The sequence below is a fragment of the Schistocerca cancellata genome, chromosome 3 (assembly GCF_023864275.1).
Source record: "Schistocerca cancellata isolate TAMUIC-IGC-003103 chromosome 3, iqSchCanc2.1, whole genome shotgun sequence".
NCBI classification, from domain to species: domain Eukaryota; kingdom Metazoa; phylum Arthropoda; class Insecta; order Orthoptera; family Acrididae; genus Schistocerca; species Schistocerca cancellata.
In genome coordinates this window covers 445,468,345-445,486,798 of record NC_064628.1, presented here as the reverse complement: position 1 = coordinate 445,486,798, position 18,454 = coordinate 445,468,345, and the positions used below count along the sequence as shown (strand labels likewise).

The following is an 18,454-nucleotide window of genomic DNA, read 5'->3' as shown; positions in this document are numbered from 1 at the left end:
GAAGGCGCTTCTGCAGTTCATCTTTCCATTACTTCCATGGTTTCCCAATTGAACGGATACCTACAGGTTTTCACGTAAGCAAAGCCTTGGAGCAGAAAGTGATTGGACTTCTGGAAACATGTGCTGATAGGTTTATTCTCCTTGCTTTCATTTTCTGCAAGATACTCGGTTGTTTGAAAAGGTGTCTTTTTTTTTTAACGCCAGCTGCCTCAGAGATCTTCCTAATGATTTTCCTTTCGAAGATCGACATATTCTCTTGGACCTTTTTGGTTGTCCCACATAACAACACTGGTTCTAATACCGCATTAAAGGCTTTAAGTTTAGTCTTAACTGATGACAATAGCTGCTTGAGAGTCAGATACGAGTATTTTTAGATCATTTGACAGTACGTTCACCAATTTCTTGTTTTAAGTTTCTAGCTGGGGTGTTCGGCTTCGCTCAGGGAGTTGATAAGAGATTGTGTCGTAGTTGGAATAAAAGGATAAACTGTAAAATATAAGAGGTAAAAAATATTGAAAACATATTCTAATTATTTACAATACTTGTTTGTAAACAACATTTTTCATTTTGTTATGCGGGGTATATATGTTCTAATTTTTTGAATTTCCTACTCGAGAGCAAGCTACGAATAGTTGACCGTGAGAGATTTGATTGGAAATGGCAGTCTTTTAAAATGGAATGCCAGTTAAGTAGAGATCAGTGGTACTCTGGCAATAAATAGTGTGTGTCCTTTGTACTTTCCAGCCATAAGTTCGGCTTCAATGATGTTATCGACAGCTGTTTGACGATCATCCTTGGTCCATTACATAGTTGTGATGAGTTAGGTTTTCTGAGCAGTGTGATCGGAGATCCTATTTTAAGTCGAAGGGAGTGTAATGGCACTCGTGGTACTTGCAAAGAGTTCAGAAATTCTGTAGGGAAGGTCACACTTTCTTCAACGTTTCCCATCGGATTTGTATTTTCTTTTGAATATTAAAGTTGATACCGTCGACAACACTGTTTTTAGTTTCCAAAACTGCCCTTTCAAATAGCCCGTCCAGACTGGTAACGTTGTGAACAATGTCTGGATAAATCTGGTCGGTGATTTCTTTTTCAGCAGTGGCGATGTTGCAGAAATCACTGGTGAGTTTAATGAGGTCGGTCGTCTGGTCAGTAGGAGATGGTTTCTCTGTTTGCAGAAGTTGTTGAGCAAAATTCGCTGTTGTTTCGCCTTTCGATAGTTCAGCTCTCATATCGTTTGTTAGTCGCAGTATTTGTATGAGTGGCCACACTTGATTTTTTTAAAGCATGCATTGATTTCGTTTGCTGATGTTGGCTGATGTTGGGAGTGTTTGTCAAAAATTTCCTAAAAGTATGAGTAGAGCTGCTCTCATCACTTCAGAATTTCCTCGCAAGTCTTGTTATGTTCTGTCCACGGCTTCGAGTGATTTTTTATGTGCCACTGTGCTTTCGTCCCTCCACATTTTAATAATATTTTAATTAGTTTTACATATTCTACGTCCGTTTCGGAATTTTACAGGTTTTCTGGAATTTCAACGCATTTTACACAATTACTCAAGGTCCAAACCACCACTCTTGGCGAACTGACACGTTAATAAAACGTCACATCGCGTCGATCCTGTAGTGTCCTCAATTTCTTTATCATTGCCAAACCACTCCCTCCATTACTTTGCTATGGTCATATACGTGTGGACATATCGCAAATCTTGATACATTGCCTAGATAACATGACAAAAATACTGTTTCTTAGTGTATGAAGCTTTCATCTGCAGAGAGGAGGTGCAAGAACTACGTCCCTTAACTGAAACAATTTATAAATTAGGTAAGTATTTATTACGATTTGCCATCTCCCCCTATGTGGATGAGAGTTACAAAATATTCTCGCACTCGTAGCATAAAGTTGGAGATTGAAAGATCTTGCGAACACCTTTGATGATTACCGCCGCAACAAACTAATCATATCCACTGGAGCACTCCGCCCTCTATTGCGGAATGAGCTTCGACTTCGGTCTGCAAGGGGAGACTATTGCGAGAGGATGAGTAGAGGTAGTTCTGTGTCAGGAGACGTCCTCCTGTTTGATTCTTCCTAGTTTTCTTCAGAAAGATGGTAGTGGTACACGTAGCGTCTTGACTTGGCTCGTGGTTGGCGTCATCTGTCAATGCCCGCAGAGGAATCGCGACGTAAGCGGCCTTCAGCCCACTCCCATCAAATGACACTGCACACTTCGTTCCGTCCTGCTGCTGCACTGGCTATTCAGTGGTGGCCCCGACTTCGGCTGTACGGCAATGCCCCGGCAGGCAATGACGGCGACGCGCCTATTGAAATTACACACACCAACTTGGGAAGTGCCCTGTTGTCTCACGCTCACCACCATTCTTCATCATCCATCGTACCAAGAGACGGTTGCAGTGTAGTCGTGACATTCGAAGATACTGATCTGCCGTCCATGTAGGCCCTATTCAGTCCTCTGGAATATCAGGAACACTAGCGTCCTGATCCTGGTGGGATAGAAACACCTATATGTCCTATCATTAGCGACAGAGGTAGACTTTGATGTTGAACACTGCAACTGTTGCCGGCCTCGGTGGCTGAGCGGTTGTAGTCGCTTCAGTCTGAAACCGCGCACTTACTACGGTCGCAGGTTCGAATCCTGCCTCGGGCATGGTTGTGTGTGATGTCCTTAGGTCAGTTAACTTTAAGGAGTTTCTAAGTCTAGGGGACTGATGACCTCAGATGTTAAGTCCCATAGTGCTTGGAGCCATTTTTGAACTGCAAATGGTGATTATGACGAGGTAGGTATCTCTTTCAGTAACAGCTGTTGTTGTCCGTAGCGTGCAGGAAATCCACAACAGACTTGAGCCAGACGTCACTTCCCTGCAATCAGAGAATCTAATGCGAACGTCATGTATGCCATCGATCAGTCTTACCGACTACCTTAAAAGCTAAACGGTTGGGGTATTTATGGAGCGAAGTAGTGGCTAATGGTTACCCTATATCTTTCGTCATGACCACGTATGAGTTGCTATTACGAAGGAAGGAATCAATGGTTCCCACTCATATGTGCTTGCTTAAGGAGTTCGTTATAGCACAGAACTGGTTGGTAAGAGCTCTTGTTACCGCTGCATTCGCCGTAGCCTCTCTTTCGTAACGTAGGTGACACGATCCTCTCTGATCTTTCTGACCCACAAAATTCTACTGTAGTCTGCTGCCTGGCTCGCCAGAAACGTCGAGTTTGTGTTTTGCCCTGATCCAGTTTCAGTGCCTGCCCTATATAATGTTGTCACGCAACAGGTCTCCAGATTTAACCATTAGTACTGTGTCATACACGATCTCTCTAGATGCATGCATGCTGAGGCGGTTAGCACTCCTTATTGGTGTGTAGTAGATATGAGCCTCATACATTTGACAGTGTTGTGATGATATAACAGACGATATAAGACGGAAAAGAAACGTAGCGTTTATGTATAATGGAGCTCCGGATTGAAGGAGTTCGTAACATTTTACGTAAATCACTTGTGCAATCAATTCAGCAGTATTTTTTATAGTGTTTGTATTCCACACCAAGAGGGCTCTACGGAAAGAGATATGATCATAGAATGTAAACATAGAACATAAACATAGAACATAAGGCTACACGGTTCGGCACTTAAGCAATCTAAAGTTGTGTGATTTCCGATATATTAGTCACATGGAATGAAACACTGTCAATACTCCAGTGCAGCAAATTCATTTTCAACATCTGACATACATTCCCCCTGCAAGCTTTCTATTCCACCTATTATAGTAAGGAACTTTAAAACGATAAAATTTCTACCTTCTACACCAAAGGAAAAAAAACCTTGTTTTTATATATGCACTATACAGTTTTCTAGATATGTACAGCGCTCACTGCTCACATCCACTTACAGTATGGAAATTATGCTATGCTCGCATCAGTCCTATAAAACGGTCGTCAGCAGTGGATAATATATGAAACAAAGACATCTTATAACGAAATAGATAAACGCATAGCAATGGTGTCCGACATATGAAATTACAGACCACGGTGCACTAAGAGAACAGAACAAAGTTTTTTCCACACACGTCATCTCTCTCTGGAATGCATCAGTCGTCTACCATTAAAGCATGCCTCATCACAACTTCTCAAACTGATTGCTCCATCTACTTTCTATCGCCCATTAACGCAGATACGCATCAGTTTAAAGGCAGAGGGTTCTCTTTTCCAGGAAAGCATCAAAGACAGCAGTCAACTTGTATGTATGCCTATTGCCTAAATATACATACAGCAGAATGTTGTTAAAACCATGCAGCAACTGTTCCGTAAAGTACTTGTTAGCTGACAATGGTTGTGATTGATTGAGAGTACAGAGGAGCACATTGCAAATACTGCCTGTTAGAGCTTAAAACACTGAAACAGTCTTGCACAGGGTCAAACAAGTGAGCCATTCTGTAGTTGTGTACTGCGGTCACCAAGTTGATAATACAACGCTCTTTAGCTAAGAACATTTTATAAAACTTTTAAATTGGTTGCCGATGACTTTGGGTTCACAACTGGGCTTGTGATGCGACTTATATAAACTTATTACTCTTCATTTGGTGGTCATCCGTGTTAAACAATCCATTTCGGCCATCTTATCAGTGTCGACGAAAAATGACTGTTTCTTTGGTTCCTGATGCTTCCTTATCAACATTTTGTCATATTCCTCTTGCAGTTACATACTCGTTCCTATGCACAAGAACTTTCCTGCCCCAAACAGACATAAGTACTCCATTATTTTCCCTCAATTTCCCCGCATTTCGGAGTACTTCCCCTCAAATTATTCGTATTTTCCGTCAAGTTTCGTAGTTTTACCGATTTTATGGCACTTCTGCTCATGTGATCATGACGTTTCTCTTCGCCACGTATACTGAAATTGCTTGTAAATGTAATACAGTTGTCAACACTCAGCGCAACTATGCTGCTTTTCTCTGTGTGTATCTGCCTGCGCTATAACAGCATTTAATTCCACGCGACTAATGCAACGGAAATCACACTGCTTTAACATTACAGCACGTTTAAATGCAGAATCATGTAGCCATGTGTTTTCCTTCTATGATCATTTCTCTCTTCCCAGTGCCTTCTTTGTATGAAATCCAAACACTACAGCAAAACTACAAAATTGATAGCACAAGTAATTTGCGTAAACAGTTTCAAACTCCCTTCCTCTGGTTCTGCATCATGCACAAACCAAATATTTCTTTTTCTTCTTAATCGTCTGTCATATCACCACGACACTTTCATATGTATCAGGCTCGTATCTAATATACACCAAGAAATAGTGCTGCCCTCCTCAGCACGCATACAGCTAGAGAGACATTGTTTGACAACACTAATGGTGAAATCGGAAAGGTCGAAGGGGCAGCTCGTTCGGAAACAGAGGACGGAGTGCTGAGTGGATATAATTCGTTTCTTGGGGTGGTAATCATCAAAGGTGTTGGTGAGATCTTTCATTCTCCGACTATCCTACGAATACGAGAATATTATGTAACTTCCATCAACATAGAGGGCAATGGAAAATTGTAATAAATTCTTGCCTAATTTAAAAATTGTTTCGGTTAAGGAACATAGTTCTTGAACCTCCTCTGCAGATGGATGCTACATACAGTAAAAATCAGTATTTATGTCATATGATCTAGGCAATATATCAAGATTTGCGATATGTCCACACGTATATGACCATCGCAAAGTAATGGAGGGGGTGGTTTGACAATGATACAGAAATTGAGAACCGTGTTCCAATGTCATTGGCTCATAGCATCACGGGATCGACGCGATGTGACGTTTTGTTAAGTGTCAACTCACCGAGAGTGGCGGTTTGAACCTCGAATAATTGTGTAAAACGTGTTGAAGCTACAGAAACCCGGTAAAATTCCGAAATTGACCGAGAATATGTAAAACTGACTGTATAAGAATCATTTCATTCATCAACCACTCGGATTGACAACTGTTGCTGTATTGTACCTGTGCTTTACAGGTTTAAGTCGTGCACAGTACCCCATTGTTCTACAGATAGTTATGCACTATATGTCATAAAAATTCAAGATGCACTGTCCAAAGATTTCGAGGTCAGCATGACTACCGCCTAACTCACCGAAACAGCGATTATACACCTGGGTGTAAATGTGCACCACCAATATGAGGAATCAAAGCTCTCGGTCTCTCTGTGTACACAGCTGTAGCCATATACTGCTTCTACATGTTAGAACAGAAAACCATGTATAAAACTGCTTATGAAATAACAACACAAGAACCTTCTCCTTGTGATTAATAGTCTGTGGGAGAAGTTCATCGTCCAGTACAGGTGTCAAAACTTTACACATGTCCGTGGAAGCGACTTCGATCACTGGCCCCTGTTCCAGTGGAGAAATACGAGTACATGTATATTTAATGGGATCAGCACATATGGTTGATGTCAATAGGCAAACAGTTTTTATTTCCGATACAACGGAAGAGAGATACGCATTAAAATCTTATAAAGTTCTCTGCTACGTGGCGTTAGAGAAATTTTTATAGTTTGTAGTTTTATTCCATTGGATGTTACAAAAATAACAAGAGAGAGAGAGAGAGAGAGAGAGAGAGAGAGAGAGAGAGAGAGAGAGAGAGAGAGAGACCCTGTACTGCAAATGAAGACTTGGGCGCCATTAGACTGTCGTATTTCTAGTGTGGTAATCGTAGGAATATGACAAAGGAAAGTAGGCCATTTGATGGGAGATGTTTACAGGCAGTCATCTGATGTTGATGAATTGTAGGTGTTATGTTACTGAATTTCTTAGTTCAACCCACCTATATCCTGCATGGCTGTGAATTTCCTCCCATATATTAACGTGTTAATTTGCACTTTGTGATAGCTTTTTACCTAGTCAGTGATGGGTGGAGGACTAGACAGCCTTCTAAGTAAAGAAACAGGGCTGCTGGAACGTGATGGGATTTCAAGATAATTATCAGCGGTCTGTAACGTGGCGAGGGACATTTCTTACTCGTCGAAATCAGGCGGACTCAAATGTTATATATCGAAGACTGGAGGATACGTGAGAATTCCGCAGGTGATACTCTAACGAAAGGGTAGTGGAGAGGTGACCTCTATACCGTTTATTCTAAGTATTGTAGACAAATAAATTACAAACTTACACATACATCTCGCAAAGTGACTGAAGTGAAAAATTTAGAGGCTAATACGAAGATTTCTACAGAGAGACAATCAGCAGCGAAAGTTGTGTCTTTTGTTTTCTCGATAAATAAGAGGCAACATTCTTCCGTGAGTTTTTGTTGCTATAAATGGATGGATTGAAATCTTAATAGGTAGACAAAATATAAATTTACATCTGTATTCGTATCTCGTAAGCCATTGTATGGTGCTTGGCGACCGGTACCGTGTACCACTACTAGGCATTCCCTTTCCTATTCCACTCGCAAATAGATTGAGGGAAAAATGACTGTCTCTGTGTGTACACCCCGATAGCTGAGTGGTCAGCGTAACGGGTTGCCGTCCTACGTACCCGGGTTCGATTCCCGGCTGGATCGGGGACTTTCTCCGCTCAATCATCATTTCATCCCCATCCGGCGCGCAGGTCGCCCAATGTGGCGTCGAATGTAATAAGTCCTGCACCAAGGCGGCCGGACCTGCCCCGCAAGGGGGCCTCCCGGCCAATGACGCCAAACGCTCATTTCCATTTCCATACTGCCTCTATGTCTCCTTATGAGCGCTGATTTCTCGTATCTTATCTTTGCGTCCATAAGCGAAATGTATGTTGGCGGCAGTAGAATCCTTCTGCAATCAGCTCCAAATGTTTCTCAATGGCGTAGCTTGAAAAGAACATAGTATTCCCTCGAGGTTTCTCAGTTCGTTTCTCGAAGCGTCCATCCACTAATTTGGTGGGAGACAATAGTAACGATTCCATAGGGCTCTATTCTGAGGGAAACCTAGGTCTGCAGAGTAGTACACGTCTGGGATTTAGCTGTCAGTTGACAGCTATTTCGCTGTTGCTCACTGGGTGACCCTTTCTGGGGTATTTCTAAAAAACATCTCAGAGCGTTTAGTTTGCAGGCGGGATGAGGGGAAGCATACTGTTGAAAGTCAAGGTATTTATCATTCTGAGGAGGATAGGACAATTTTTGTGGGTATGGAATCATTAACAGCTTTCTGGCACGGCGAGTGGTGGGTACAACTCTGACGCATGGGTGGAGGTTTGCGACGTGATGGAGGCAGAGGCCACTGTTCACATGCGACATGGTGGCGGGTTGGAGATGGTGCAGAGGGATTGCGGGGTTGGAGGGAATGTCTTACTGCCTCCAGTCCTGGCAGGTTTCAGCAGGTTTATTTTGGGACCAGCATGCCAGAATTACAAGTAACTTACTTCCACCAGCATGGAAAGGTGCCTTGAGACAATACACAATTAGCGCTGGATGGCTTCAACTGTATGACGATCGTGACCACCCATTTTGGTATCGAAGGAAGAGACTACCTAGCCTGCGGGAAGCCTCCACAGATGTCACGGAAGCGTCTATAGCTATCACCTGGTGAGTGTAATCCAACTACAGGAAAAAGGAATTATTCACATCTAAAGGGACCTTCACGATTAATATAATTAATTAACCTATCAATTTGATGCCAATGACGTGTTTCCAGGTAGGTGGAAATGAGGGCAAGAGTACCACAGATATCGTTTGAGAGTTGGAGTGGTAGTAAGGCATTTTTCCAGTGGAGAGAGAGCTTTTAACAAAATCTCAGTCTCCAACCTACATAGGGAAATTTGATCATCGTAATAAAATCAGCTATGTTACCAAATTTATAAAGTGGTATGTAGTATAAAGCTAATATTTACAACTCCTCTGTGTCGCTACCTTGAGAGACTTCGCAGGTGATGAGGCATTTGTTTACTTCAAGAGCCTTCGAAAATGAGGCATCCTGTGACAGAGGCAGAGCATGCTCCGTAATGAGGTGAAAAGGAGTTTAACATTCTAGTCCTGAGTTGCAGGACGTGACACATATTAAGCTGATTAGAACAGATTTTTTTCTGCCTGATGAGAGAGTACTTAGAGGAAATATAGCCTATGTTCTAGTGTTCTACAGGATTTTTACAACAATTAAGGACACTTTAGTGATCTGAAAATGCGTGTGTGGTCCGATTTCTTCTGTCTTCGAAAATAGCTCGTATAACAGGGAGGAATCTACATTTCGAGTGAGAAATTCGAGGTGTTATGACAAAACATCCCTATTTCGTATTGGATGGAGTGTATTTTTCAAACTGAATGTCAGGGGTGCAGTTAGTCCATTTCGCTCCTGCTTGCCTCAAATTGCGCCACAGCCAACGGTAGGAGTGGTCTCGAGGGTTCAGTGACCGGAAGCTGTGGTTTAAGCCTGTAGCGAGTGGAACTTACAAAGAAAAATTCTGGCTGGAAGACTTTTCAGGTACACAATACACTCGCTAGATGATACTGGACTAGACGGATGGTGACGGGTCAGTTCCTTCGTCTTGAGATGCCGAATTCAAGCAAGATAATGACCACAAAATATCGTACAATGTATCTGCCATGTTTCTGTTGGCTAGCATATGGCTTCCCTCTTGTGAATAGGCGTAAGTGTGTTTTATTCCCAATGCTGTTGCTACCGGAGTCCTCTATATAGGAGCAGGCATTTATAATTGCACAGCTACTGTGCCTTACTTTTCTAATATTATTGCTCATCTTTATGTTCCTCCCAACAGCTATTCCCCAGCATTTCAGAGATAGTTTGCTGTCCCATTATTATTAACTATTCTTCTCATACTGGATCATTGGTCAGACTGGCTGGAACAACCCTCTAGTGCCAGACTAACAGCGCAATTATTGTGTCTACATCCAGCAGTTATTGATGAAACTGGGTAGAGTTACTGCCCAGTGCTTGATCAATGGCAAAGCTCATGCTTCATAGCCAGAGAGAAAAAAAATGGATTGTACCACCAATTTTTAAATTTCCCTCCAATGGGAGAAGTGAAGTTAGACTGTAACGGCTTTCTGGTTTGGTCGTCTTTGACTGTGATGTTATAGAGTGTGTCAGTATTCCAACTACAATAAAATAATGAGAGTAGCTTACATCGTAATACACCAGCGATATTCACATGTTGTTGTTGTTGTGGTCTTCAGTCCTGAGACTGGTTTGATGCAGCTCTCCATGCTACTCTATCCTGTGCAAGCTTCTTCATCTCCCAGTACCTACTGCAACGTACATCCTTCTGAATCTGCTTAGTGTATTCATCCCTTGGTCTCCCTCTACGATTTTTACCCTCCACGCTGCTCTCCAACACTAAATTGGTGATCCTTGATGCTTCAGAACATGTCCTACCAATCGATCCCTTCTTCTAGTCAAGTTGTGCCACAAACGTCTCTTCTCCCCAGTCCTATTCAATACCCCCTCATTAGTTATGTGATCTACCCATCTAATCATCAGCATTCTTCTGTACCACCACATTTCGAAAGCTTCTATTCTCTTCTTGTCCAAACTATTTATCGTCCATGTTTCACTTCCATACATGACTACACTCCATACAAATACTTTCAGAAAAGACTTCCTGACATTTAAATGTATACTCGATGTTAACAAATTTTTCTTCTTCAGAAACGCTTTCCTTGCCTTTGCCAGTCTACGTTTTATATCGTCTCTACTTCGACAATCATCAGTTATTTTGCTTCCGAAATAGCAAAACTCCTTTACTACTTTAAGTGTCTCATTTCCTAATCCAATTCCCTCAGCATCACCCAATTTAATTCGACTACATTCCATTACCCTCGTTTTGCTTTTGTTGATGTTCATCTTATACCCTCCTTTCAAGACACTGTCCATTCCGTTCAACTGCTCTTCCAAGTCTTTTGCTGTCTGACAGAATTACAGTGTCATCGGCGAAGCTCAAAGTTTTTATTTCTTCTCGATGGATATTATACCTACTCCGAACTTTTCTTTTGTTTCCTTTATTGCTTGCTCAATATACAGATTGAATAGCATCGGGGATAGGCTACAACCCTGTCTCACTCCCTTCCCAACCACTGCTTCCCTTTCATGTCCCTCGACTCTTATAAGTGCCATCTGGTTCTGTACAAATTGTAAATAGCCTTTCGCTTCCTGTATTTTACCCTGCCCCCTTCAGAATTTGAAAGAGAGTATTCCAGTCAACATTGCCAAAAGCTTTCTCTAAGTCTGCAAATGCTAGAAACGTAGGTTTGCCTTTCCTTAATCTTTCTTCTAAGATAAGTCGTAGGGTCAGTATTGCCTCACGTGTTCCAATATTTCTACGGAATCCAAACTGATCATCCTCGAGATCGGCTTCTACCAGTTTTTCCATTCGTCTGTAAAGAATTCGCCTTAGTATTTTGCAGCTGTGACTTACTAAACTGGTAGTTCGGTAAATTTCTCATCTGTCAACATCTGCTTTCTTTGGGATTGGAAGTCTGACTTTCTAAAAATAAAGAATGTATTACGTCGTCTGCAATACAGTGTAATTAGCATTTGAATTTACCACTCAGAGAGGTTTAGTTATCCATGTAGGACCCATGTGCCAGTTGGGAAAACCTATGACATCATCAGAGAGGGTAATTAATTAATCAATTTAAATTAATGTGCATAATTAATTCGATATCAATTTGGTATATAAAGTGTGCCAGGAACAGCATTATCCAACAACTACCATATACATTCTCGTCTTCATCCTCAAGGGGTCTTTTCTTTGCTTGTGCTCTTCGGTTAAATTGATTTTCAGACTAGGTAACAACGTCAACTGTATCGATTACTCTGTTGTCTATTTCCTTACCGTCAATGTGAAAGCTGCTGGATCAAATCATGGCCGCTGTAGAGTCCGTAGTCTTCAAAGATTAGCACAGTTAAAAACTAAACAAGCATCATAAGCTGCAACTTCATCAGCAGTTTTGGAAACAAATGTTGTCTTCGAGCATGGTTTTCCTCACAGAGAGTTGTAACTTTCATTAGGATTTTGAGTTTTTCCATGCAGATACTTTAGTAGGAGTTCTGTATCTGCTGAACGCCGAAGTATTCTCCACAGTGGGACTGCATAAAACAGGAAGAAAACACCGCAAGGAATGAATAATGATAAAGAGTAAAGAACAAAGGGCCGTGGCCCTGTGGAAGCTTTTATTAATTGTTGTTTTTACGACACTTAGCAGTGAAATTGGAACGTAATATTGAAGATTTGAAATTTCAATATTAGTGATAAATGAAGAGCCACTGAAACCTGTTTTCACAATTTTGGTGGCTTTCCAGTACGTCCTCCTCTTACGGACGTTCAGATCGGTTGTGCTGAGTTTTATGAAGATGAACATGAGCCTGGCGGTGTGTTTTGTAGGAGACGCTGCGGTTGTTCCCCATAGTGCCGAACCTGCCGCACCTGGTGTCTGAGGACACGCCGCTGGACGGCGGCCGCTGCGTGGCGCCGCGGGGCGCGTGCGTGCTCGTCGCGCTCAGCCTGCTGCACCGCCAGCCGGACTCGTTTCCCGAGCCGGACCGGTTCGACCCCGGGCGCTTCCTCAAGGGCGGCAGCAGCGCTGACAGGCACCCGTACAGCTACCTGCCGTTCGGCACCGGCTCCCGCAAGTGCGTGGGCGGGAGGTTCGCGCTGCTGCAGATGAAGACGCTGCTGGCGGCCGTGTTGCGGCGCTTCCACGTGTTGCCCGGCTCCAGCAGGCAGCAGCTGGAAGAGGTGGCGCTCTCCATCACGGGGCAGCCCGTCTCGGGTCTCAGGGTCGCCTTTGTGCCCCGGCACACCCCGTCGCCTGCCGCGGCACGTTCGTGAAGCACTGCGGACAGCAATAAATTACGTCAACGTCGGGGCGCATTCTCTCTGGGAAACAATTCAGACGATGTGCTTCTTTCTGTGACGAGGACGGTCGCTTCACATGTTTTCAGCAATGCGCGTACGTACAAGTACGCAGTGTTTCATGTACATTCATCCTATTTCAAATGTCTATATCCTTTACGCTATTGAAGAAAGAAATGGGGGTAATTTTAACTTATTTTCAAAAGAAACATCCAAATTAAAAAGAAAACAACTTCCTAATGTTTTGCAAAATTATATTTACTTTGTCGCGAACCGGCTTTTGGCTTCCTGGGCCATCTTTAGTTGACAACTGACTGTGGCAAACACAGATATACATTATGTGCGACTTACACAGATATTATTTGTACAGAAGATAAAAATAATGACAAAATGTTTACATAGAGAAATATTACAATAATTACATTCACTAATTAACTAATTAAATAGCTTCTCTCAGGGGCAACTCTCGAATCGCATGTTACTTCCAACTTCTGTTCAAAATGTTCAAATGTGTGTGAAATCTTATGAGACTTAATTGCTAAGGTCATCAGTCCCTAAGCTTACACACTACTTAACCTAAATTATCCTAAGTATAAACACACACACCCATGCCCGAGGGAGGACTCGAATCTCCGCCGGGACCAGCCGCACAGTCCATGACTGCAGCGCCTGAGACCGCTTGGCTAATCCCGCGCGGCTCCAACTTCTGAATCATGTTCTTCAATATCAGTGGGGAAAGGGGATCTCTCCGTCTTCTTTTAATGCGTCAATATTCGCGAAGAGCAGCACCACTCTTGCTGCTGCTTTGATAAAACAGCTTTACGAGTAAGGTCCTGCTCATCTTGTCCAGAACCATGTCAACTATCTGCAACTGTAATGCACACAGATGCTTATGTTTCAACCATACGTAGCAGTACTGGTTATCATCACAATCATCACCACATTAACACTACCAACAATGCAAATCCTACAGCTCATAGTCTGAACATTATTCCTATGAAGTTTTATATCTATACGATAGCCGACCGGGGTGGCCGAGCGGTTCTAGGCGCTACAGTCTGGAACTGTGCGACCGTTACGGTCGCAGGTTCGAATTCTGCCTCGGGCATGGATGTGTGTGATGTCCTTACGTTAGTTAAGTTTAAGTAGTTCTAAGTTCTAGGGGACTGATGACCTCAGAAGTTAAGTCCCATACTGCTCAGAGCCATTTGAACCATCTATACGATAAATAGCTTAGGATTCCCTCTAGACTGGCTCAAGTAGTGAAAGTTTGATTACTGCTACTCTGTACATCTTTCATGCAGTGTATTGTTTACGTTTACGCGCTTACATGTGTGACGAGAATTCTTTTTTCCAGCATCCGATCGGTAGCGAAATTAAAACCACAGTGAAAAATCCGGTGAAGCTTTGCGCAGATGTGTTGCGCAGTTTCTCTAGTATGAGCATATATCGCACACCGTCGTACTTCTCAGGTCTGGGTGCCCAGTGAGTACATGAAGATGCCTGGAAAGTCAGTGTCTCCTGCTGTGGGGTTTCTCCTTATTTCCAGCAGATCACCGAACGAGGTAGCGCAGTGTTTAGCACACGGGACTCGCATTCGGGAGGACAACGGTTGAAACCTGCGTCGAGTCATATAGATTTAGATTCTCTGTGATTTTCCTAAATCGCTCCATGCAAATGCCGAGATGGTTCCTTTGAAAGGGCACTCCCAATTTTTCCCATCCTTGACACAATCCGAGCTTGTGCTATGTGTCTAATGACCTCAATGTCGACGGGACGCTTAACTCCATCTTCTTTCCTTCCCTTTCGTGCAGATCATACAACTTAACTGTCATGTGTATCCTTCTTCATGACAACTCTCGATCGCATGTTGCAAAAAGATTCGACGAAGACGCTCCTGCAGAGTTTTCGAAGAAGAGTGTTTGGCCACCCACTAAGCAGCACGGACTTGGCTCCCTCTGATCTTAATTTTTTTGCTCCCATCAACCGCTGGCTGTGAGGATAGCATTTTGGCACAATTAGCTGCAGAATAGTGTGGGGAATCGGCGGAAATCACTGGTGTCTGCCTTCTATGATGAGGGTATTGGGAAACTGCTACCAAACTACTAAGTCGGAATGGCTACTATGTAGAGAAGTATCTGGAAGGTGAAGCTAAATGTCGATTTTCGCGACTTTCGCGATCACCAAGAAGATACAAGAAATAGCCTTCATGCAACCTGAGGGTACTATTTACAATTAAGTTCACGAAAAATGTTTTCATTTAACTTTGTCAAATGTACAATGTGCATTTCACGGTACACACGACATGCTATTTATCGTCAAACTCGTTCCATGTTTTCGTACACGTTGATGGAGCTACTGCACTGACTTCTGCTGTTATAATCTCTCTACAAACTCAGAAACGAGTAGGCAAGTCTTCATTCTAATGACGAAGCAACACAGACCCTTCTGATCGTACTTTTTCGGTCAGTGGTGACACAGTCCGCAGACACACAGGGAGACACAAAAAACGTTCATACTATACGGAATACAGAAATTGGCTATGCAAGAAACGCGGTTGTAACGCTTTTCCGAGGAAGACACTACACCCACAATTAGTGTTGCTCGGTCTACAGTTGTTTTAATATTGTTGTCTGTCGCTGTTGTGTATGTAAACTGTTTCTTATTCTTAAATTTCGTGTATGTCTGTGTTGTAATGTGAACCTGAAAAATTTTACTAAAAATAATTGCAAAACAATAAAACTAGACGAAATAAGCTATCTTGTGAAATTCTGTTGAGAGGCACCCACATGACTTTGAGAGGAAATGGCTGTTTTACAATTGTCTTGGAGCTGTTGATGGGAAACATATCATTTTGCGAAAACCTCAATTATCTGGTTCCTCATTTTTCAATTACAAACAGCATTGCTCTGTAGTATTAATGGCTACTGTCGATGCTCATTACAGATTTACCTCTATAGACGTCGGTTCAATGGGCAGATTTAGTGATGGAAATATTTTTTCTAATTCAGTATTAGGAAGAAAACTGACTGACGGAACTTTAAAAATCCCAGAAGATAAATCGCTTCCTGGACAACAAAATAGAGCCCCTTACGTTTTCGTAGGTGATGAGGCATTTCCATTATTAAAAAACTTAATGCGACCGTACCCCAAATGCAGAGTTACTGGCAATGACAAAAATAAAGTTTATAATTACAGACTGTCTCGTGCTCGTCAAACTGTAGAGTGTGCATTTGGTATCTTGAGTTCCCGATTTCGTGTGTTTAAACGGCCTTTTGAGTGTGAACTAGAGACTGTAGATAGAATTGTGACAGCTACATGTGTACTTCATAATTACTTGAGGACTGATAACATTACGTCAAATGATCTCGCCGAGGAGGACGACATGGGACCACTGAGTACCAACCAGCTTCTGTCGCCTGCTCCAAGTAGGTGCAGAAACACGAGTGAAGCTTTTCTTACAAGAGAAAAATTTAATGAGTGTTTTAATTCACCAGAAGGTTCTGTTCAATGGCAGTATGCAGCTATAAAAAGAGGCCAATACTAAAGAGAACGACTTATGTCATTAATGTTACATGAATATTGTGAAAATGCATATAAAATAAATCAATTAATTAATAAATAATACTTACAATTGCTGTAATGTAATTCCTCTGCAACCTTCATCCATATTTCGTCCTTCAATTTACTCCGCATGTAGTCCGGATGACTGGTGTCGTGCAGCACTGGGTTGTCCTGAACTAACTGAATGATGTGTTCCATAACTAAAAGACTTCGTACAAGAACGAAAGTGAGGTACTGTCGCAGACGCACACATTGCTGCTGGAAAGTCACTACTGGCCGAGCGCAGCGTGGTGCCACAGACCACCTCTGTGGTGGTGCGAACCGCTGACAGAGATGGGATCAGAGATAACGGGCCCCTCGGGCCGCAGGCAGAGGAAAACTGTGCAGCTCGCACAGAGGGACAGAGGGCTGACCATGGAGGTATAAGGAGGGGAGATGGCACTGTGGCCGTCTGCTGTACGTCTGTTTGAAGCCGTTGGGGCGCCATGTTTGATTGGTCAAAACAGTGACAGAGCTCTTGTTAGAATTGCGTGTTCTTCATATTTAACGTTATGTCTGCGAAATAATTTCAGATGACGAGTGTTACAATGTTTACATGCATAACACAACGTCAGAATAGCTTTTTCAGGTGTTTTCGTTTTGTTGTTAATGCGTTTTTGCCCCAGCAATACAACTGATTAGGTCTCGTTAACTTAAGTGTTTCTTTTGGATACGAACTTCGAATGATGAAAAATAACAGTGTGCAAAGCTCTTTTCAAACTCAAATCACCTTTTACTGTATTTGTGTTTATGTAAACTGAAAGCAGAACCCGAAAGCTATGCTAGTTTACATACCGGATGATATTTCTTACTCGTTTACACACTTATACAAAATTTCATTTGTAAATACAAACATCGTTTGTGCTTTGTCAAGAAAAATAAGCATATGAACCCACAGAGCCCTACGAGCTTCATTGATAGGAAATCTGAAATAAAATAAGAAGAAAACAGTTTCACAAAACGTAAACAAGGCCGCACATCTCACGAATATAAACGACAATATTTTACGAACGGGGCCACTTACGCATGGAACTTGATTCCTTTTAACTTGGTAGCACTATTCCAACGGTTAGTACACCCGTAAACAACGCAAACCGGCATTTTAAAATGAAAAAACCTTCAGCAGCTCTACACAGTATAACAATCGGAAACGAGTCTTCTGACCAAATTGCAATGGCGGAGCTCGGTTTCTGTCGGCTTCAAGTTTGTGACGTCATGGCATCTCCCCTCCTTATACCTCCATGGGGCTGACCCAGCTAAGGCCCGCCGCACACTGCACGCAGCAGAGGCACAGCAGAGGCGTAGCAGAGCAACATGGGTTTTGCCGGTCAGCGCACACTGCACGCAGCAGAGGCACGGCAGAGCTCAGTGGTGGCCCAGCGCTCGCGAAACACAGAACGCCCAGTAATGTCCACCACGGGTCTGTCTATGCAGTTAGACTTAGATTCAGATTCTGATTCGGAACTCAGGAGTGTTATTTTATTGTACAGTGCATACAAGAACAGAGAAAGATCTCTATGGAAAAGCAAGTACATGCAAAAGCGAAGAACACATGGCGAATACGCGTTGTCTACGGAAGTTCCTGATCATCTATTCAGGGAAAGCTTCCGACTGAACAGACGGCAGTTTGAAGAGGTTCATACACTGATAGAGCAAGACATAAGAGGTAAACCAAGTCAGATGCGTGAGCCCATACCAACAGAAGAAAAATTAGCTGTATGTTTAAGGTATGCAATTGAAATAAAGAATTTTTTCTCTCAATATTTATTAAAGTTCAGAGAAACAATTTCCATCTGTAAATTTGTTAAAATAATGAACATGATAACACTGTTTATAGTAAATGTGGAGCTGAAGGCTCAAACTCTATACCAGGAGAGTCAGATATTGACGTGGTAGACGAACTATTTTCTGTGCTGCATGATGGTATTGATGAATGATGTGGAGCCACTGATTTAGTCAAAATTTCCTCCTCCGTTTCAGATACTATCTGAAACACTTTTTTCTTTACCA

At 42.4% G+C, this 18,454-nt stretch overlaps 1 protein-coding gene across 1 annotated transcript in view; it reads left to right on the top strand.

Moving 5' to 3' along the window:
* The window catches only part of LOC126176361 (cytochrome P450 4C1-like), a 62,513-nt gene extending 46,057 nt beyond the window's left edge, over positions 1-16,456 (top strand). Inside the window, exon 6 of the mRNA XM_049923515.1 lies at positions 12,371-16,456. Within this exon, the coding sequence (XP_049779472.1) occupies positions 12,371-12,817 (447 nt within the window). The 3' untranslated portion in view covers positions 12,818-16,456. The remainder of the gene's footprint in view (positions 1-12,370) is intronic.
* Positions 16,457-18,454: the final 1,998 nt, after the last annotated feature.